At 43.7% G+C, this 22959-nt stretch overlaps 1 protein-coding gene across 2 annotated transcripts in view; it reads right to left on the bottom strand.

Moving 5' to 3' along the window:
* Positions 1-22959, bottom strand: part of RCOR1 (REST corepressor 1) — an 82433-nt gene that overhangs the window by 8922 nt on the left and 50552 nt on the right. For both annotated transcript variants that reach the window (XM_077180721.1, XM_054634759.2), the window contains 4 exons: positions 14732-14784; positions 10542-10703; positions 7844-7962; positions 4405-4483 (listed from right to left, as the gene is read on the bottom strand). In XM_077180721.1, coding sequence (XP_077036836.1) covers positions 4405-4483; positions 7844-7962; positions 10542-10703; positions 14732-14784 — 413 coding nt within the window. The remainder of the gene's footprint in view (positions 1-4404; positions 4484-7843; positions 7963-10541; positions 10704-14731; positions 14785-22959) is intronic.

Below are 22959 nucleotides of genomic sequence, written 5' to 3'. Positions count from 1 at the left end.
GACATTTTTGCTTTAAGTGGCATGTCATACAAACTGTCTTATACAAATTTCTCCTTTCCTTTAGCAGCTTTCAGTGTTTACAGAGATACTGTGGTTGCCTTCTCTGCCCATTCTCATTTTGGGAGACTGATGCCCAATTTTGCATTTATTAAATGTTCTGGTTATTTTCAAACCTCCAAAACCTTTCTTGTTTTCATCATCAGATCTGGACACACCACCAGAAGGAAACAAAGTGAAGTGTGGAAACAGAAAGGACATAACTGAAACGGTTTACTGAGAGTTGTTTTACTACCTGACAGACACAGGAAGGAATAAATCAAACGTATTTAAAGGCAAAGGATAAAGGAGTGAGGTGACAACAGGGTAATTCTTAGATTGTTACACCATTTCTTGGAAGCCAGGTTTTCTTGTATAGCACTTGAATATCAACTGTTCCATCAAAATAGTGCAGTTTTACCCAAAATAAATTTTAAGTCTTTTTTGAAAAAGGAGTATTTCACAAAGCACTTCCTATTTTTATCCTTTATGTCTAAAGCAAAGACAAGTAGATTAGCCAGGATACTTACTACAGATCCTTCAACAGCAAAGCTGATTCTAAGATAGCAAAACCACTTCTTCCAGAAGTTATACTCAACAATCAACTCATACCTAAGATTTTTTACCCAGTGACTGGAGCCTGGCCAAGAACACAGAACAGAAGGGTGGCAAGGAGAGAAAAAGCAGAGGGGAGGCAGTACATGTCAATCCTCTGCTTGATCACTGCAAGCTTTAAACACATTGGCTTCACTTGGTGCTATTGTTCTCCTCCTAATTTGCAGCTACATGCAGTTTCTGCACAGTTTGTGGCATTTGCCCATTAGCATTGAATGCCTGCATTTGAAACCACATGAAGCTGAGCACCAAACCCCAAGTAAGTATGAGGTTCTGCTCCCAAAGGACTCCAGCACAGCTGCCATGGATAAAAGCTTTCACCCTCCTCAGGGCACAGCAGCCAGAGCCCCACAGCAGCAGCAGTTGGATGTGGACAGTTGTGGACAGTTGCCTGCTCTCAACATTTTTCTTCCATCCATTGGTGCAGAGTATTCCATGAGATCTAATGCCTAGGGCAAGCCCAGAGGCAAGAGGTAACTCTGGCCATTGCAGGAGGGATAGCCCTATGTCTCTTTGCAGACAGGAAAGCAGGTGGTGAGCAGGAGAAACCAGACTGGCTAAGCTATGAGCAAGTGAAGTAAGCTCTGCTCTGTGCTTCAGAAGGGAGCACTTTGATAACTGAGCCAGGTAAATTATTCAGCATGGATAGACATTTCAGATCCACTCATATTTCATCTACATACACTGCTTCCCAGGACTACACAGCAATGCCTCACTGCAGGTTCAGCCTGTCTGCTGACCAATAGGCAATGCCTGCAGTGCAAACATCCCAGAAGCTTCAACATTAAAGAAAATGAAAGCAGTTTCAAATTACTGTTTTACACAGTTCAAAAAATGCAAAGCTCTTTTGTAATGCAGACAAGAACCAGAGCTCCAGCAGAACAATTTCTGACAGCTCCAAATGCCTCTAGGCCCCAGCGAAAATTGGAACATCTAGTCTGTCCTGGAAACTCTTCTTTCCTGGCCACACACATTTCTCTCGAGAATTAAACCAATTTTTGAAAACCAGGGAGAATTAAAATGCAGGGATTTAAAAGGATTTAGCAGTGCTCCTGTTTATTTAGATATTGCCACTGCTATCCAGTGCACTTCAGTCTTACAAACTCCTTAATACAATGTTCCCTTCCTCAGATTTCACAGTGTAAAAAGAAGATAAAGCTATCTCAAGCTACATAAAAACAGAGCATGAAGTAGGAGGCACTTCCAGGAACAAGGAAGATACAAAGGAAGCAGGTCTGGGTCATAACCTCAGTATTACAGAGTCACTATGCAAGGAAATCCAAACAGTTGCAGTAACAATTAAAAAGAAAAAAAAAAAGAAGTATCTTCTTCCAATGATCCTCAAAAGAGGAAACAGATGAAAGATTTCAGATACTCTGAGAAATCCCAGTATTACTGGGTAAGTCAGAGAGCAACCAACAGGTCTCAGAGCTGAAAAAACCATCCCTGCAGATCTGGGACAGGGAGGTTCCTTACAGTAAGAGTCCTGGGCTGCTGGCACATCATAGCCCCTGCATGTCTGACCACATCATTAAAGAAACCTAATGACCAAGGACAAACCTATCCCCTCCTGGTTACCTGCTCTGTCTCTCAAGGCATTTCAATAAGCCCTAAGTTCAGGTATTGTAAGATCAGAATCACTGAATCATTAAGGTTGGAGAAGACCTCCAAGATCATGGGGTCCAACCTTTGACTGAACACTTGTCAACCAAACCACAGCACTAACTGCCATGTCCAGTCATTTCTTGACCACGTCCAGGGATGGTGACTCTGCTATGTTCCCAGGCAGCCCATTCCAGTGCTTGACCACCCTTTCAGTGAAAAAATTCTTCCTAATGTCCAACCTGAACCCCCCCAAGGACATTTTCTCTCATTGTGTCCCTGGATGTCTGGGAGAAGAGACCAACCTCCACCTTGCTATAACCTCCTTTCAGGCAGCTGCAGGAGTGCTAGAGGTCTCCCCTGAGACTCCTCCTCTCCAGACTGAACAAGCACAGCTGAACTCTGAACAGGCTATGAAGGCTGTCAGTCCCATTTTGTCCTCCAGCACAATCCCTGTCCTGAAGAGTCCCCACAAGGCTGCCATGGCATGCACAGCCAGACTGAACACACTGCATGAGTTTCAGATTGGTTTGAGTGCCATGGCCTCTACCAGTGTGACAAGGAGAGCACAAAGCCTCCTCCCACACTAACATTTTCTGCAAAAATGTCTTGATGGTAACTGTCCCAAACCAGACATCAGATCTGTTTTGGCCTTACAAGAGATGCAGCCAAGTTGGTGAAGAACTATCTTTCCCTCTGTTGCAGCAAGTTCAAGACATGTCAGCATTGGTTGAGAAGGAAGAAATAATAAAGGGGGTTGAAGAGAGTTCTTTTACAGATGAAAGCTTTTGAAGAGCTTACAGAAAAATCTTAACTGTAAATTCATTAAAATAATGGGAAATGAGGCAATAGTATTATTTACAAAACACTATAGAGCTGCAAGTACATGGCTGGAACTTAGCCAAGTGAGAACTCTTCCTGTCTGAGTGTTGCTGAGGCTTCTGAGAACTCAGTTTCTTGTAAGGATTAATACAAATGGCTTCACATCCACTCTGCCCCTAGGAAGATATCAGGAACATGCTGGTTCCATCAGTGGAAACAACAGCAAAACTTTCCTGGAAAGTCTAGAGAGCACCCTCACGTGGGTGAAGAGCAGATGGGAATGTTGTGATTTTTCAGTAATTTCCATTCAAAATTATTTGTTGGAGGAATTAATCTCACTGAGAATGACTGACATAACCATTACTCTGGCACCTTTTTTTGACTCTGTGGGATCATGTTTTTAAATATATCTAGTGGATTTTCCCTAAATATAATCCTTAAAAAAATTAAGAAATTAAATAGAATGACTGGGAGAGAGAGACTGGGAGAGAAATCAGGCTAGAAGAAACCAGGAAAGGGAGCTAACTTCAAGGAAAGAAGGCCTTAATCATCTTCCTGTAACTCATACATACAACCCACACTGCTGCTGAACAAGGTGTTTTTATTTAGCAACAGGTAACCTGCAGGTTATGCACATGAAGTATATGATCTCCTGCAGGGCATCACAGGCTGGGTTTTCAGAACTGTTGTATTTGTGTAGCTATTTTCATCCAGAACTCTATGCCCACAGAAAATGAAGTACTTGAAGTGAAACACAAGTACTACATTTTGAGCTGATGTAACAACAGGTTAAGGTCATCCTGCCAGACAAAATTAACTAGGCACAAAAGCTTTCTCCTTTACTTTTCACCAATACAGCTGCACTCCTGGTGCTGGTGAAGTGACAAGTATTGCTGGGGATTTCAACACATCAGGAATGTACCTTAGAGACTAACCTGTACATACACACACTTTTGTTGGTCTACCTAGAGCAAAAGGATGGATCCCCCCCCCCAGCAAGCCATCTCCATAGGGGGATGTGCTTCTACTCCATCTCCATGCAGTTAGGTTGATTTAAACCACTGAGGGTGGTTTAAGATAACACAAAGAGAAGATAAAAGAGACTGGAAACAATCACATAGTACATTAGCATGGGATGGTGAAGTGTTACATTTTCCCAGCTCTATCCATAACAACTTCTTTATCTATACTTGATCTAAGAATAATTCTGAAGACAATTCTTTTCTTGTATGACAAGTAGACAAAGTACTGAAGAAAATTAGATACTGTCATGAAGTAGCTAGTAAATAAACACTTTCATTTGTACAGGAGTAAGAAACAGAATTATACCTCCTTTTTGCTCTCCTTGTTTTGTTCAACTTCAATGTCAATAGGGTTATTTCCATTTGCTTCCTCCATTTCATCCTCACTGGAAGACAAAAGCAAACAGTACTGTATTAGTTTGTGAGGCTCTCTTTTTCTATGAACAGCATGCTAAAACAAAAGCATGAATGCCACAGCAAGCCCAAAAGCCTTCCCTAGTTTTATTCCAGGATGTGGGTTTTTTTGGGGGTTGGTGTTGATTTTATTTGGTATCAGTTTAAGCCAATAAATTCTTAATTCTGAGGATAGTGCATACAGGGACACTTCTCAGCAGTGTACTTAGGCAAAATAAATCTACACAAATGAAGGCAAGAGACATGAAATTAATTCCACAAGTTATCTTTCAAAGAACATGGGACATCAAGCATTTTCACTCTAGGCAAATTGAGACAGAAAGACTTAAAAATACAGCAAGTAGCTAAAACACAGATTTCATACAACTCCTTAATATTTAGCAAAACAGAGATGCACAAGATGAACTCCCTCAAGAACAAGCATAAAATATGCTTGGGTTTTATTTTTTTTTTTTTTTTCAGTGACAGTCTCACATTTTATTCTCCCCTGGAAAAGATGTTATCAGTTACAGAGCAATAATAGGCATGAAATTGAGACCATATTGAAAGCAACCTTGGCACACCTGTCCAGTCTGGCTTAGGTGGAATTTTAATCAGACATCAAATCAAATGTGGTTTCATGATTTAGAATTTTTGTACTGTACACAACCAAAGTAAATTGTATTGTCCATTTGAAATGATGCCCAGAAACAGAAGAAATAAGCTGATGTAATCAAAGCATCTTTATTAATCAAAAAAATAAACTATTTTGTCACATCAAACTTCACAGTCTGTGCTGAGGAGCATCAGCTGGTGCAGGTATGTCCCAGCTCCAGGGCAGGGCATGGCTGTGCTCACAGGGAGCAGGAGCCAGCAGGCACAGCACGTGCTGCTGAGCTTGGCTGTGGCATCAGCTCTCACCTGGCATGTCCCTGCTGCAGCCACATCCTAAGGAGGAATGGGCTGCCATCCTTCTCCACAAGAGCAGGCACTTGTACAAGCCACTTCTGCTCCCCCAAGCCACCTGGCTCAGCAGCTGATTCACAATTTAGTTTGGCTAACGATGATTCCAGGGAACCCACTCCCAAGCAGCCCCTCCAGAGCTGCACACACAAAGTCCCTCACACATAACTTAGAACAGGTGCTGAAAACCTGGTCAGAAATGCACTGAGAGCTGTGTTAGTGGCAATCTGAGGGGCTGGGGAATTTCCCTGCCTAGCCACAAAAGGGATGTAGAGGTAACTGAGTGAGGTACCTCAGGCTGCCTCTTCTCTTAACCCCATCTCCCAAAGAATTTCCTTGTGTTCTCAGCTAGGTTCAGATTTCAGCCTTTTCACAACAGTCTTTGCTGTGCTGATAGTTTGCTCTTGTATTCTAGCAAGTGCCCTGGACATGAGCTGAATTAAAGCCCACCTCCTCATTTCTGCAGTTGTAGAGACACTGATTGCCATAACCAAAGAACACTTTTGAAGTTCTGCCAACACCAAATAGCACAGTACAACTTGAAAATCCAGGCACCCTAAACTCACCCAGAGTGGATTCCACACCCTGCATGGCTGCACTGATCCTTTGAGGGTGTAGGGGTTTGACTATTTTACACAATGGAGGGCAAGAACAGAAATCAAACGTCAAGCTGACAGCCTGGTGCTTAGCTTCCTGCAGATGTAAACCAAGTTAAGCATTCCCAATCCAGCTGCCTTCCTCAAAGGTAACAAAATTACAGCACATGGCAGCCCATACAGTTCTTTCCCATTCACCAGATGGTCTGAGGTGCTACTTTTCCTAGCAAACGGCCACAGGTACTCAGAGGTTTATTTCTAAACTCCAGTAATTTCATTTGTGAGCACAGAAGAAAAAGAGAGATGAGTATTAAAAGACTTTAAACTACATGGTCCAAGACAAACACATACTCCATATAAAAAATCCCCCCTAATCAATAACTTAGTGGGAAAGCTGAAAAAGTAAACAAACAAAAAGCCCCAACAACCAGGATGGGAAGCAGAAAAATAGACAGTCTTTGCAGAGAAGAGAAAATAATGGAAAAAGAGACTCAGGTCAAAGAAAGCCAACCAAATACTGGACAAGCTGGCTGTCAGTATTCTCCCTGGCCCTGCCTGCTAAGCAAGTAATGCTGACCTAAAGGAGAGATAGAAGAGGTTGAGTGAGTCATTGGTGCAGCACAGCTCAACCCTAGAAACACATTTCTTCCCCCTTCCCAAACTTGCTCACAGGCAGTGGAGCCAGCAAACAGCCAGCTGGGAAATGCAACAACTCCTCTGAGGGGAAACGTGTTTGCAGAATTTTGCCCAATTACGTCCGAAGTCTTCCAAAGGCAGGCACACTTCAAGTCTGGTTTGCAAAGACCTTAATTGCATTTTAGAGCAGGTTGAGAAGGCACCTGCATCAAGCAGTTGGAGTTGCTGCTGTTCAGAGTGGTTGTTTTTGCCACAGTCACCTGAAACCTCTGCATTTCTGAGGCTCTTTCAGCTCTAGAAGTAGGTAAAGTCACCAAGTGACTGTAACTGTACAGATACTTACACTGCTGACCTACCTTCAAGGGCTTGCATGGGTATCCAGGAGGGTGGGCTTGCAGAAAAGGCATGAGTCAAGCTCATTTGCTAAATCTCAGTATCTAATGACCTCCTGAACACCACCAGCCTCACCCAAATGCCAAAGCACCCAGCACTCCCTGAACAGCTCAGCCAGAGAGCTCATCCTAAGTTCCCCTGTGCTACCCTCTTCTCAGTCACTCAAAATCAGAGCCTTAATTTCATCTTTCTCAGAAAACAGTTTGGCCTGGCAGCCTTTTCTTGGTCACAGTTTTCTAAGATGCAGAAGGAAGGGTCTGTGTGTGTACAGGCACAGGCTGAGAGGGCTCCTGCACTGGAGCCTGTTTCCTGCAGCAGGTGCAGGTTCTCACTCTGCTGAGCATAACGTGGAGGAAATAAAGGCAGATTTCAGCTCTTTCATTCATTCCTTTTACTGTCCTGCTTATCAGCTTTTCTGGTTCTGCTGACAACAGTGCCAATTAGATTGTAAACAGATTGAATTTCAATTTCCCAACCCTCAAGCAGTATCACAGAAAATGTTTTAGAATGGTGGGACTGTAACCAGTGCACTGGAGGGCAATCAGGAATTGCAGTATCAAAAAGGGAACACAGCTTACTGCCAACTGCCTTTTGGCTTTAAGCAAAGCAAAACATAGCAGGGAAGAGGGGTGGGGAAAGGTGTGGTACCAGGAAACATTTTGGGGAAAATCCTGTATCTGGTTTCTTACAAGCTAACAGGAATTTCTGGGACAGACTAAAGAAATCAGTGTGTGCAATACATGACCCTTCTGCTTGCAAACCTACCTTTCCTCACGTTCCCTTTTTTGCTTACGAGCGTGACGGTCCATCACACTAGTTTTAGTCCTTGTCTTCTTCCAGGAGTAGTAAAATTTCACCAGGCTGGCTATTGATTTGTCAGGAAGCTGTAAATTAAACATGTATCCTTTTATATGTTTATATGTAAAGTATCCCCAGAAGTTCACATACAATTGGTCTGTTTTTCCAAGGAACATCTGACCTCTTGACATTGGATTCTCTCAAAGGCTCAAGCAAGCCAGTTCTGTAACCTTTCCAGAAATATCTAAGGGGGAGCATTTCAGGTTAGTGCCTACTATTCAGGACATCAAAGTCTCCAAAGAGCATCTCAGCAAGCTTCCACTCACCAGTCAAGCAGCTGCTTCCCTCCAGAATAGGGGAACACAGCAAGAGCAAATCTGAAATGAGGCCTCAAAACTGAGGTAACAGTTTTAAAGCCAGAACAGACCTAAAACAGACAGTTTTAAAGCCAACACAGACACATGTAAACAATGACAGAAACTGCTGAATTGCAAACTTCCCAAGCATATCTTTGAGGTTTGGTTAAATAGGTTTATTCAGATTCACATAACAAAGTCTATTCAAAGGTCTCAACAAAGGATATTTTCAAAAGGTGAAACATTACTGTATGGTGAACTGAGGGTACAGATAAACACAATTTTTTTTTTTGTCCTCTTACACAAATGCCATTACCTTGTAACTAAGAATGAAAAGTCTGCCTCCAAAAAGCACAGAACTACTTTAAGACTAATTATCTGCTTTTGAGGTGCTCTACAGGGATGCTCTTACACAGGACTTTTAAAAGGTGAAAGTCCAGTCTTTTCTGATGAATAAAACATGTGTTACTTAAGTGTCTGATTCAGTCTGGAGGGCAGAGCAGGTGGGGAGGAAAACAAAACTCTGAGCAAGAGCCAGATCTCTTTCACTCAAACACTGCAGTTTAAGTCTTCACCTGAGACAAGCCTGGTTCTCAAACTGCAGACTGACTTTAGGTTCTAATAACAGATCACACCAGCACTCCCACTCTGGCCCACAGCTGCACACAGGCAGAAATCCACCTGGCAAAGCACAGGTGCTAAGGCAATATTGTGGTGCCAACAGCCATGCAACAGGCTGGTGTTCTGGAATTAAAAAGAGTTCCACAGAACCAAATCAGGGACAAGGCTGTTCATGACAAACATCCACTTGGCTATAAACCTGTACTAAGAGTGGCAAAAGATCAGAACCAGCTCTGGTAAATAATGTAAGTTGCCTTTCATTCTCTGGCTTTGGAGATTTCTCCCCTCAGTTCCAATCTGCAGGGGTGCTAATGGGGCAGCATCTATAAACTAACAACTAACATGCTCCTGAGCCATTGATTCCTGTCCCCTGCTAATCACAAAGCTTCATGCCATTTAATTCCTTTCATGCAGAATCACTTTCCTGGGAGTAACAGTAAAAAAATATCATTACCTAGGGAACAGTGCATGAGCCTGGCATCCCTGTATTGGAATGCACTTCACTCAGGGATGGAGCCATGCTTCTGCACATAAACCAAATTGAGAATTTCTTGCTTTGGCAGTTAACCAACCAACAGGACGGGTTTTATATTCTCTTTTTCCCCAGGACATTCCCCTGCCCTATTTTCCCTCCTATAGAAGAACTCAGGAATAAAGCAGCTCTACTCTTCAACAGTTCCATCACCTGACCCAAGGGAATGGGAGACCCTAGGACTCCAAGAACACTTGGAAATGAATGTCAGTGAAGGACAAGGAACATCAAGGAAGACATGATGAAAACAAGCCTCTTTCTGCCATCCTTTTGAAAAGGGACCTTCATCCTTGGAAGGCAAGTCACCTTTTGCTTTTCAGCAGGATCAGCAATACAGACCTGTGGTCACGTGTACTTTAAAGAGGCTGAACAGACTGCAACAGCCTAGGCTCACTTCAAAGGGTCACAGACAGTGGAACTGGGTCCTGCTGGAACACTCAAGAGGCTACTTTACTGAAGGAGAGCAAAGAACAAAGTCTAGTTCCCACCCAGGTGATGAACCCCTTGAAGACACTCAAGATACAATTAATAAAAATGTTTACAACCCATCCTCTCCCTCTTTCAAAAGAAAACTGCACATTCCCTAACATTTCCCTTTCAGGCAGAAACCTATCCCTGAAGTTTTCAATCATACATTTAAAACAGTATCATTACCAACCTAAAGCAAAGGACTGAAGCTTGCAAGGATGTATAAACCTCCATCACAGCATCCACTGACAGTCTCAAATCACATTAAGCACAGACTTCACAATTCAATAAAATTAATTCCTAAAAATCAGACTGTAAGAAAGGGAATCAACTTTGCACAGAGATGATCTTTACTGCATATGTGTGGGCATGTGTACAGACCATGCCTGAACTCCAGCTGAGACAAACAGTACCACAGCACACAGGGGACTGAAAACTGTAATTTCAACCAAAACAAAAAAAAATAAAAATCACAGAGTCATAGTTTATCCTGAACCAGTAAAGCACTTCAGGAAAACACTTTTACAGAGACTGGGAATAATATTGTTTCTTTCTATTCATGGCAGCATTCTCCCTCTAACATCCCCTTTGGCCTGTTCTCTCTCAAGAGCATCAGACACCCATTCAGCAAAAACAGCACTGAAGACAACAGTCTGTTCTGCTTTCCCACTCCTGCAACACAACTTACCATCTGCTGGATCCTGTGAAAGGTTTTCCCATGGAAACTGAAGGCCTGTTCAAACAAGACCTTGTCTTCCACTGTCCACTCATCTGGGAATGGAGTAAAGTTTGGCAGATCTGCCAAAGACTTCTCAATGTTGTGCTTGTGCCAAAACAGCATCCCAAGAGCCTAGAAATAACAGAGACACCAAGGTGACAATTGTAATCAGAAGAAACATTACTGGAAAATGGAAAGGAAGAGCTGTGACATTTTTCTGAGGCAACACGTTAGACATAATTTTAATTCTCAGCTACATCAGATGCTTTTCTAAGTGCAAGAAACCTGGAATCCTAGGCTGTGAAGACCAGCCCAAAGTTTATCAAAACCACACAGGTCATCATGTAATAAAAGATTAGCAACAGAAAGGTGGGAGAAAAAACTTAAGAAATTACTTCAGCTTTACTGATCATGGCATGCACAGATAAGAGCAAAGGCTTGGGGAGTCTACCTAAAAAAGACTGGACAAAAGGCAGCTTCTTTCCAGTGCTGGACTCCATTTCCTGGCAATTAGAAGGATGGTTTCTTTGACAGGGGGTTTTTATAATTGTTTATGGGGTTCTTTCTAAGGGGGAATGGGAAAAGAGAAGAGAATGGAACAAGAACTGGAAGAAGGAAAGGCAGAGAACAGGCATCACCTTGACTTGCTGCTAAGAAGTCCCTAGCCCAAAGGAGGAATAATTCTCACACATTCTGGGGACTGCTCTTTTGTTCCCTTGAGAGAACAAGGGAACAAAATGAGAGACCAAAATGAGAGACCTCATTTTGCTGTTGCAGTCTCTGCTTCTCAGTTCCAAAGTGCCTGTGCTGTGCTTCACCACCTGCAAACCCTTCCCCTTCTGCTGTCTCTGAGACACTCATGCACAGCCCCCCTCTCCCAGAGCTCCACAGCCCCTGTGTGTTATGACACAACACTATCTCTGGCATGCCAGCAAACACTGCAAGTCATTTTGGGAAGGCCTGACTCTGCAGAGCTAAAAACCAGCCTTTCACAATTGCTGTGAAGTGAAAACAATCCCTAACATGCTGAGTAAAACGTAAGAGTAACCCTCTCATCATATGCAAACTCAGCTCAGGTTTCACAGCCACAGTTACCATTATCTAGTAGTTTCACCCTGGCTGCCCAGCGTTACAAAATCCCTCCAAAATCGGGGTTTCCCCATTACTTTGCTATGCAAAAAAGTAGTTCCTTTATGGGATCTCACACCCCTGAGATTCTGCAGAGGGCATGCATATAAATGGTAGTGTTATCCAAGATCTTGCCCATATCCTACTGGACTCTCAGTGCTGCCTGGACACCTTCTCCTCCCTTCTGCCACCATGCAGAACAAGTAGCAACCTCAGCTGTAGCACTGTCACTTGGTCAGAGAAGCCACACAGCCATTCTGGTAAGGATGGGTCAAAGAAACTATTTTTCGGTCATGAAAGACTGAGTTTCCTCTCCCCTGACAATCTCATTCAGCTTCAAATATGAGATCTACCCGACATCCCTATGAGGAAGCAAGGGATAAACAAGGAGTGAGCCATTTTGAGAGTGCAAGGTAGCATTACATAGCACTATGGTGTTAGTGAGGACTGAGGGAAGAGCTGCTTATATAAAGCAAGAGGTAAACAAAAAGATTTTCCTTATAGGCTTGTTTAAGAGGAGATCAGTATTCATCTTCCAGCTGTGCTGCCCTGGAAGAACTCGGCACTCACACACAGGGGAGCACAGGGCCTTCCCAGGCTCCTTTGTCCCAGGGTGTCTGACAAAGGCTGGCAGGAAAGGCCAGGCCACAGCCAGACTTACTGTGGTGCTTCTAAAAGTCTGTGACTACTACAGCACAGCACAACAACCCACAGCTGAAGTGCCTGCCCTGCCAGAGCTCACTGGCCTGTGGGGAGCCTGCCCTTTGCCTGCCCTGGCTGCAGGGACTCCCAGCAGCACAGTCCTGAGCCTCCAGCCATGATCCAACAGCAGCAGAGCCAAGAGCAGGGCCCTGAGCCACGGGCAAAGGGAGTGAAAGGACAGGGATGGGAGCTGGGCTGGCACGGATTGGGCAGCTGGACAGGAACCCTGCGGGCAGAGCAGCACCAGCCAGCACACACCCCAGCACCCTGCCAGCAGCTCCCTCCCCCTGCAGCAGACTGGCACATCTCAGCCTTTAAAGGGATGTTTTGGGCAGTGGGCACAGGTGGAAAAAAGGCAGTCTCTGTATGATGACTGTCAGCCAAGCCCCCTGGACAGAGGAGCAAAGTGACTGGCAGTCAGGGAATGCACGTGTGGACAGGGCTGCCTTGGCCAGCAGAGCCCAGAGACAGTGGCCAATTGCTAAAGTGAGCTTTTACTGGCTTCCAGGGAGTCTGTATCAGCTTGTCCAGTTACTCAGCCAACAGCCACTTTGATGATACCTGCTGAAGACAGAGTTTCCCTTGGTGACAGAAATAATCATCCTGATTTGAAAGCCTTGACACTAGTCCCTGTAATACAAAATGAATGTGTGCCTTCCAGAGCAACACAACCTAGATCCTCTCCAGTTATTTCCTGAAAATGCCTAGCACAGCTCTCTAGGAAATCCCAAAGGACATGGCAAACATGTTTAACTCCAGAGTATTATGTGAGAGCACTACAAAAGGAATGAGAAAATTTTTAGGAGCAGGGACACTTTTACAAGCTGCTCAGTCACTTTACGCTCTGATGTGGCAAGTCATGCAACTTCTGTACACAGAGGGGGAGAGAAAGATGGAGAAAAAGGCTCAAAGGAATGAGTGGGAGGTCTATATTTTCAACATTAAAATTAATGCAAATCTCTGTTAGCTAAATTTAAGTTTTTCAGACCACAAGAATTCAGCGGGTTTTTTTTTTTTAAATCACATGCTTCATTTTCAGTCTTCTGTATCAGTCTTTCCTTTCCAAACAACACTTCTCCACTAAAATAATGAAACCCATTTTTACTATTCCAAGACCATCTCTCTTGGCAAATGTTATCCACAATAACCAATACTAGGGTATACCAATATCAGCTGAAGAGTGTTACCATCTTTATTTTCATTTTCGGTTCACAGCCTTTTGATCCCTTCATGTTCATTTGATTGCTGTTTTCTGCTCTTAGAAACTACAATTATCAAGCCTGATCATTCCTGGTTTTGCCAGAAATTTTGCTGGCTATCTCAACTTCAGTGTTCTTGTTCAGCAAGAAGTCTTTTTGAGCATGAGTATCAACCACTGAAAGTCTGACTCAAGGATGACAGCAGAATCATTTACATAGAAGCCCTTCCCCATCCCAAGTATTTGTTTCTATGCTCACAGCCTCTGTCTGAACAATTTCATAAACTTTCAGGTTTTTGTACTTGTAGAGGCAGTATGTGATTTGCCAATACACTGAGTTGTGAGATTCCCAGCCTTCCCTTTCCGAGCAGGTATGAGTGCATGAGGAAACTCCACAGAATTCAGAAAAGTTTCCCAGGCACAGATCTATGCATCTCCCCAGCAAGTTTTGAAATCATTGTCAGTTAACACAGAAAAGATTAGTACACAATCCTAGACCACAGGGAATATAGGAGAGGTCTGTTCCTCACACCAGGATTTCCAGCCCTAAGTTACAGGTCATGGCTAAGGTCAGTGGCCACTGGCAAAGTCATCCCCTGTCTACTGCACTGACAGGCAAGGTGCTCATCTGTGAAATGCAAAATGTTTTGCAGCACAGTTTTAAGATAAATAACTGTGGGTATCAGTTTGCCTCAGAAAAGCACATGATGGTTCAATAGCTCATTAATAACTGGCAAGGCCTCCATGAAGCAGAGACGGAGCAGTCAGCTGGAAACTGCAGTGCAATCAGGCAGCTGTCCAAAGATAAGCCAATCTTTTTAACATTGTTTAGGGGGTCTGAAAGTACTCAAGAAGTAGTCACCAGAGGAAGCATAATACTCATGGCCAGACTCCATTAGAAATGATAATGGTTTTGTTTTTCTTCTTTTGACTCTTGATGCAAAACTAGGGGCAAACTCTGTATCCACAGAGTAACAGGCTACTACTAGGAACAGTCAGTTTTGGGACAAGTAGTAGAGGAGAAAACATAGAAGGTACAGAAAGAAAGAAGCAGTTCTAGGCAGTTGCTTGACGTCATATTTGAATACTTGCTGAAAAATATTTTAAAATAAACTATTCAAAGGGTTGTTACCTGCTCCATATTGTATCCATGCTTCTCTTTAGCAATGGCAATATATTCATCCACTGAAAAACAAAGAGAAGGTGTAAGTGCATTTCATATAATGATCTCATCTCCCCTTCCCTTTCCCAGTCTAAAACCCAGATCTGCAGCTCTGACTTCAGCCCTCCATAAAGAACTCTCATGAACAGCTACTGTTTCCAACAATTCAGGAACAGAAGGAAAGGTAAGAAAAACAAGCCACCTGACAAACTATTTTCCTTAAGCCTAAATGGTCCATGATATCCAATCCAGTTCCAGTACTTCTGAAACACAACCTCTGGTATTTCAGAACTTCATCAAAACTATAGACATGACTGTGTCAGCTGCTTTTTGGGGTGTGTGTGTTCATTTTGTGGTCAATTTTTATTGGTTGGTGGTGATTTTTTTAATAGACCCAAAGTAGTTGTTTTCTTAAGGAAAAACATCCCCAGACACAATCCATACCTTCCAATACTGCCAGAATCCTAGTGTTGCACAACCACTGCAGACACTTGGTAAATTTTTCAATTCTTAGGTCTCAGCAATTTTTATCTTGGACCAAACCCTATGCTCTTGTATTATTATGCCCCATGAACTTTTAATCTTTACAATGTGAACATGCACTGAGAACTTATATTAGGTATAGATGGTACTAAACCAAATGTCTTCACCCAGAGTGACTGAGCCCACATTATGTCCAACAGCACCCATGTGAGAGGAATGGATCAAAGTTAGTAGCAGTGGTGGTGTTGTGAAGTCTGTGCCCTTGTGTCTGATCATTATTAACCACACTGTAATGATAGTAACACCCTTGAAAACAAAAAATTAATCTAAAAGGTGAGACTCCTGCTTCACCTTTTTCTGGTTGCCTGTATGATCTTCAATAACATGCTAATAGTACCCTCACCTAAAACTGATACACAGAGCCAAAGTTTTCATCCTTATACAAAAATTAGACTTCACAATGAGTCATATAGCAATGAACTCAAAAATCATTCCCCCTTCTTTTTCTACAGATACCCAGGGAGGGATGAAAGCAAGTTACAGTGCTGAGCACCAGACTCATGAAGAGCGTGCACAGCAAGGAAATGGTTCTGTGCACTCTGCAGCTAAGGAAGCCACATTTCCTACAGTGTGAACCTCAAATGTGCTTCTTGCCTAATCTCTACCTTTATGAACACTCTTATGGAATAGCATAATATTCTTTAAAGGTTTTCCATCAAGTTGGGGCAGTCCTCAATTATTCCTTCAGCTTATTAACTAAGCTATAAGCTTAAAAGGTACTGGGAAAACAGAAAGGATAAATCAGAAAACACACAGCAGGAGAGCAGCAGCCTCTTATTTTCAGCTTGTCATTAATAATAAGAATTTAGATCTAGGTATTTAAAGTAGACATCTCATCTTTAGACTAGCCAATATGACATGTGATACAAATCACAGACCTTCAAGTGAAAAGTACAAAAACTTTGTGTTACTTTTTGCAAAAAGGTGTTGGAAAAGAGGGACTTGTTAAGTGCCCTGCAAAAGTACATGAGAATATTAATACAGCCACATGTTGTGCCAGGAGAAGAGCATACTATAAACACAAGCACAGTTCCACATTAGCAAGGACATTCCACGAGGTTCTTATCCTTCCAGGCTCCCACCTGCACACCATGGCAACTCCCAACAGGCTGACAAACCTGTTCACTGCTCCATGCTCTAGATCCACTCAGTAGAAGTTTCATTAGCCTGCTGGAAAATGGTCTAGCCACAACCACTCATTTGCACTGCTACAACACAAACACAACTGTCTCTCTAAGTGAACAAGTTATTTCTGAGAAACACATTGAACTGGGATGAAAATCATCCATTCTTGCAAACAACCTTTTCTTGCACAAGGGAAACATAATAAAATAGTTGCAAAGGCAGTGGAGGTGCTTGGGACAATGACCAACTTCCTAGGCTGAATTTGCTGCATTGCCTAATAGAGCATCCTGAGGGTTACCAATGCCCAGTACAAACCCTGAAAATCAGGTTCACCACAGGAAAAAAAAACCAACTTGCAAAACCACATCACAAGCAGAGAACATGATCCAGAAGAGACATACAGGGTCAACAGGGACAGAGAAGGGAACTGCCTCATATACACACCATCCCTTCCCTCCACATGCCCAGTGGGGCAGGGAACCTCAGTAGGATGGGGGCAGAACAGCAACTTCAGGTGCTTCCAGAGTTACAAAGCCACATCAAGAGCAAAGGCTGCCAGGAAACCCTACATGCAGCATTTCCCTGTAATTCAGCTAAATGCTCTCTGCTTCCTTAAAAAAACAGGTATTGCACATGCAGTGTTATATATTTTGTTTAAGGAGGATGTGAAGGAAGGAGGAGGGAAAGGAGCTGAATTCTCTCAAGTCCAAGGCTGAATTAAGCTCCTGAATGCTAAGTACTACTGCATTAACTACCCTGCTTTCACTGTGGAAAGATCTACAGCTCCTCATTTGACTTCAGCATCTGATCCTTTAATATATACAGAGAAGAGATGAGGTCGTTCTCCTTTCCAGCGTATTATCTTTCTTATGCCTGATATTGTTAAGTAATGAAAACATACTTGCTCCCCAAAAAGTCATTACAGCGTTTTCTCTCCTAACTAAGATAGAATATTAGCAAGGTCCCCACATATCAATATAATTTCTCTTCCAACAAGGCAATACACCACTGAGCCAAACAGTAGATTATGAATGACTAGACAACATGAAAGTAAGCTTTCAGGAAAAGATGCTTTTACTGTCACGGTAGGTTCTGTAACACCTCAGTATTAGATCTCATTGTTACAGCAGAGGAAGAGAAAAGAAGAATAAGAAAAAGGCAGTAAGGCAGTAAACTGACCACGAGCACACAGCAGTAGTACTCCTAAACACTAAAAGAGCATCTGTGGGTGAAGGACAGACAAGGAGTACACCACCACGCTGTCATCTTGGCTTGCTTCCTGCCTGCTTACTGCCCCTCCTGCTCGTCATTTCTTGGCTAATTGTGAGCTCACTCACTCTGATGCTGGCACCCAGAGGAATGACAGTCCCTTGAGCAATCCTTCCCATCGCTCTTTCTTTACCTTCCCCCTCCATATGAAGTAAGCAAGGAAGAGCACGGCACCAGCTGAGTCACAGGATCCCTTTAGTCTCCCATACCAGTAGAGCCTGGAATTGCTACAAGCTCAATGCTTTACATGCCACACCAGATAAAGAAGTGTCCTGTTCCATCCCTGCCTTCCCTCTGCACCTCTAGCAAGCACAGGGCAGCGGGCACATGGAATTGTGCTCACTGTGTTTCAGTGGCATTCATTCAGTCACGCTCGGTGTGTAACCCAGCAATCTGCTTGGACATCACAGGAGCCTGGGGCAGAGCCCTGCTTACACCACAGAGACAGCTTGCCAGCACAGCTCTGAGCTGCTTTCCAGAAGAGAACAAGCAAGAGCAGCAGAGCAATCCCAGCCCATTTCCCCCAGCATAAAATACACCACCAAGCACTCTTCCTACCAGCCTAACTTTTTCCTGAACAGGGTAGGTAAGAGCATCCTCACATCCCATCCAACTCATTTCCCTACACCAGAAAGATATTTCAACAAAGACCAGGCCAAAAATACAATGAAACTTGAATAGAGACAGTTGTGTGACAGGAGATGCATTGCTCCTGTGAAGGCTCTTGTTGCTACTAGAAACCAGATGGGGGGAGGGACAGAGAAGAGAACCATAAAATGTATTTCTTCACCTACTTGGCTACATTTCTTCTCTTATGTGCATTTTAGCTGTGTTGGGGCGAGCAGGATCACTCTGTCCACCCCACACCCAAAATGGAGTGAGCATTGGCCCAAAGAGCCCCTTCCTAGAGCCAGTCATGCTCAGGAAAGCAGGAGTAGCACAAAAGGCAGGGATGCAAAGGGAACAGAGCCTCACATACACACTGTCACCAGCAAAGAGAGCACAGAGTGCTCAGATGCTAAAAGACATCTCCCAGATAAGAAATAACTGAAGGACCCTGGGTGTAGCACTAAGACAGCCAAAGAGGTAAGGGAAATGGAAGGGAGTGGCAAAGGAAGCACAGAAAGACATTTCCTGCCCTCAAGAGAGGGGAGTTTGACCAAAATGGTGCCCTTAACCCCCTGAATTGTTTTCTTGTTCCCAGCCAGCTTTCTCGTAAAGATTTGCCTTTTGCTAACTCACCTTCCTGCAAAAATTCCTCACCAGTGGCAAAAGAAAGAGGAACCTCTTGGCTGACACAGGGAAGGAGGAAAAAGAGCAAACAACTGCATTGCTGATTTTCAGTCCTGCATCCTTAACAGTGAATTGAGACGTAAACATGAGCATTTATTTCAGGAGGGCGGGAGAACTGTGAAAAGAGAAATGCCTGAAAAGAATGACTCCCCTTATCACCATTTGATCACATTTCAATCTCTCTGAGTGGGTCCTTCTGGAGAATTTCTCCCCCCACCCAAACTGCTTGTCAATGACCCCACAAGAATCACACTGTGTTCAGCAGACTCAATAACTCCAAGGCAGGTTTGCAGCATGAGTGAGTGTGCTAAAGCCTATGGAAAGCAACAGGAATGCAGAGGTAGAGCTGTTGCTGCAACCTCAGTTCACCCCTATTACTAGGGTACTGCAGGAGCTCTGAACACTTTGCATATTACGTGATGCAATACCCTGGCAAAAGAGGGTGAAATGAGGACAAAAGCAGCATCCTTTGCAGCCTCAGTAATGTGCTTCACAGGGTTTGATCAATGCTGGAACCTGCAAGGAATTCTGGATGTTGCTATACATCTTTCCCTCCCCTCCATCTCCCCTGAGTATAGGGAAAAAAATGAAAGAAAGGAAAAAAAAAAAAGAGAGAGTCAAGACTAAAATAAATCTATACTATATAAAGAAAATAAGGACATGTGGACACGTGAAACTTTTCCAAATTCCAAAACACAATTATGACGGTTCGCAAACAACGGAGCACAGTTTTCGCCTCGCTATAAAAGCGAGCAGCTGCATTGCCGTGCCGCTGCCCCGGCGGCACCCGTGGAACGCTCCTGCCACCTCGTGGTCCCAGCTCGGCAGAGAAAGCTGCCAAAAGCACACCAGCCTGCTCAACTGGCTCCCTCCTAGGGTCAGCTGCAACTGGAAGCAGGGGAAGCAGGCAAAGATCCTGAACAAAACCACTTGAATGAAAATAAACCCCACCTGATCGCAGAGGTCGTTCTAACCTTAATTATTCTGTGCTTTTATTCAAAAGGTTCTTATGCCTTGGAAAAGCTGTTTTCTTTTCTTGGTAAGATGTGATGTAACAGGCAGGAAAAGAGAGGGAGACAGAGCACAGAGGTGTTTGGCGCCCTGTGCTGACCCACCTGGACAGGCACACAGCCTCCTTTAACACCTTTTCCAGGAACAGAGAGTGCTAGTTACACAGGCACAAAGGCTACTTAAAAACCTCTTCACACAACTGAAGGCACAAGAGGATTTGGGCTTCAACTCCACTGCATCTGCAGCAGATGAGAAAAAAGTCTGGATGCAATTGCAAGGCAAAGGAAAAATTACCCCTTACCTGGAGAAGCTTACTTGGATAGGACCAAGAGAAAATACGCTGCAGCATGGCACGGTAACTTGAGTCATGGGACTCCACAGTATCCATCAACCCCCCACCCACTCACCCCCTGTTGCTCAGATTTTATTTCTATATCATCTCTTGTCCATGTACCAAGGGCCACAGGGTGCCAGTGCATTAGAAGTCTCCTATGGCAGCAGGACCAGACTAAGCACTCCTATCCTCCATCCACCTTTTTCCACTTGCGAGCACAAGCCCCTGCCTGGAATCCCAGGGAACCAGACTGGCAAACTGTGCCACCCAAAAGCTCTTTCCCAGCACATCAGTTTCCTCACCCAAGCATGCAGTTAAAGGCATCCAAGCACTGAGTGGTGGCTGGCAGTATGGAGATGCTCTGACCTCCTAGGAGGGGCAGTCCTGGACTGTCCTGCCACCAGCCCTACCCACACAGGCTGCCCCTTTGTCCTGTACCAGCTCTGCAGCCACTCAAGGCACTGACCACCACCAAAGCTGAAAGCTACTCACAATAGTTTTATATGGTTGTGTACCATATAAAAATCTCTTTTATTGGGAGGTTGCACAAGCCTGAGAAATGACGAGCCCTCCTAGTTTCAGCAAGGAATGAGACTGACTCAAGCCAAAAGTGAGACTCATTCCTTGCCCCAGCACAGCACAGTGGCAGGGATAAGCAGGCAGGTAGGAACAGGTCTACATAAACTTGCACTGGTGAGAAAAAATCTGTTCACAGAACCACACCTGGAGCACAGAAACTGCAGTCTGAGAGAGAATAAATTGAGGAAAAAAATTGTGCCCCACGACTGGGAGATTTATCCCTTTAAAAACCCTAAGACCTACCAAGAGTTTCCTTTGTCATACAAAGGCAATAAGTCCCCAAGCAGTGCACACGAAATAAACTAAAAAGAAACACTGTATTTCCTACCTCCTTTTAAATTATTTTTAATACTGCTCTTTGCATGGCCTGCACCTAAGGACAAGTTCAAAGCTGAAACCTCAGTGATGGTTAAAGATGCCACTCATCTGCCTTTACATTTTGCTACACCAGCTAGAAAGCTGTACTACAGACACTATGAACTGACTAATTAGCACCATTTTTGTGGCTTGCCAAAAGTATTTAAACTCTTTCCCAAGGAAGGCCTTTTGTTAGTACACATGTAACTTTTAAAGCCTTTACCAATGGATGTTCCTTCCTGAAGTTGCACCCTCTGCTGACACCATCACACCATGAAGTCTCAACAGACTGCATGTACACAGGGCAGTATGTTAATGAGGACTGCCAGAAGGAAAGCCAGATGGGTGATGCTCTCTGCTGCTGCTGCTCTCCTTCAGAAAGGCCATGTGGATGCCCATGGTAAGGACATCACAGAGGATCCTCTGGGAAAAAAGACTGCTTCTTACACATCCATCACATTCAACCTACAGTCAGAACTTTGCTCTGCCATAGCAAATGACTTAGCTTTAGCATAGTTTGCCATAGCAAACTGAACACCACTTTACTGGAAGGATGACACAGGTTTAAATATCTACAGAGCCCTGGGTACCACAAACCCAGATGTTGCCAGATGTGCTACAGAAAAGGATGAGAGAGATCTGACAAGGCAGTAACAAAGAGGAAATATTGTCTTTGGGACCTAGCACAGAACAGGAAGAGCCACATGAGATAACCATGGGACCTAAACTGTGACCATACAAAACCTGAGCATGGCTATCATTTAGCACTGCAAGCCTGATCCTAAATCAGACACAGAAACTGGACTGTATTAAATGTAATTATCAAACCAACTGATATTGGGTTTAAAGCCCATGTGAGAAACAGAACACATTAGCTTCTGGCAGGGAGCAAACATTCATTCCCACTTGTATGACGACAAGTTACAGACAGGATAAATGCATGCAGAAAACACTGAAACAACAAAGTGAGTTTATGGCAGAATAGCTCTTTGCATTATTCAGTACAGTGCTCTCAATTCAGTCCGAGAAGCCCTAAAGCCAGAGTTATTCTGCTGTCAAACTTTGGCTTGAGTTCACTCCACTGGGAGGTCACAGCCTAGGATTATACACTTCAACTGCAGGCAGCAACACACCCAAGCAACTCAAGTAGCAACTTGAGCATTATCAATACAGTTGTGACATGAGGTAGGTTATTAAAAAAAATAATAATCATATTGTTCAGTGCAGGGGATTCTAACTTGGGTTAGAAGTAACTCCTTTGCACAGATTTTTGTATAGAATTATCATGCTCGCTCCTTGAGAATGCCTGATCCAGTGAATGCTTTCCAAAAGCCATATTTGCTAATTTGGAAACAAACAAACAAACACACCAACAAACACCACCACCACCACCACACCAATCTGACACACACTAATGACACAATCAGTATGGGAGGCCACAGAGTCAGGTTACTAGCAATCCCATACAAGGTTTCAGTACCCTGCCTAGGAACATTCTCAGCTCTTCATCCACATCATGCTTTATACATTGAAATTCTTGGTCTGCAAAACAGTCAGCAGGAATACTATAAAACTTCATTGAGTAACCTGCTGCCAACCAGCTTCAGAAGCCACCAAGGAATATCCAGACTGAAAACACTCTAAAGAGGGTGAAACCTTCCACAAGGTCAATTTTCCAACCTCAAAG

Source organism: Agelaius phoeniceus, chromosome 6 (assembly GCF_051311805.1).
Source record: "Agelaius phoeniceus isolate bAgePho1 chromosome 6, bAgePho1.hap1, whole genome shotgun sequence".
Classification (NCBI taxonomy): domain Eukaryota; kingdom Metazoa; phylum Chordata; class Aves; order Passeriformes; family Icteridae; genus Agelaius; species Agelaius phoeniceus.
Note: the sequence above shows the minus strand (reverse complement) of the source record. Positions and strands in the feature narration are given on the sequence as shown.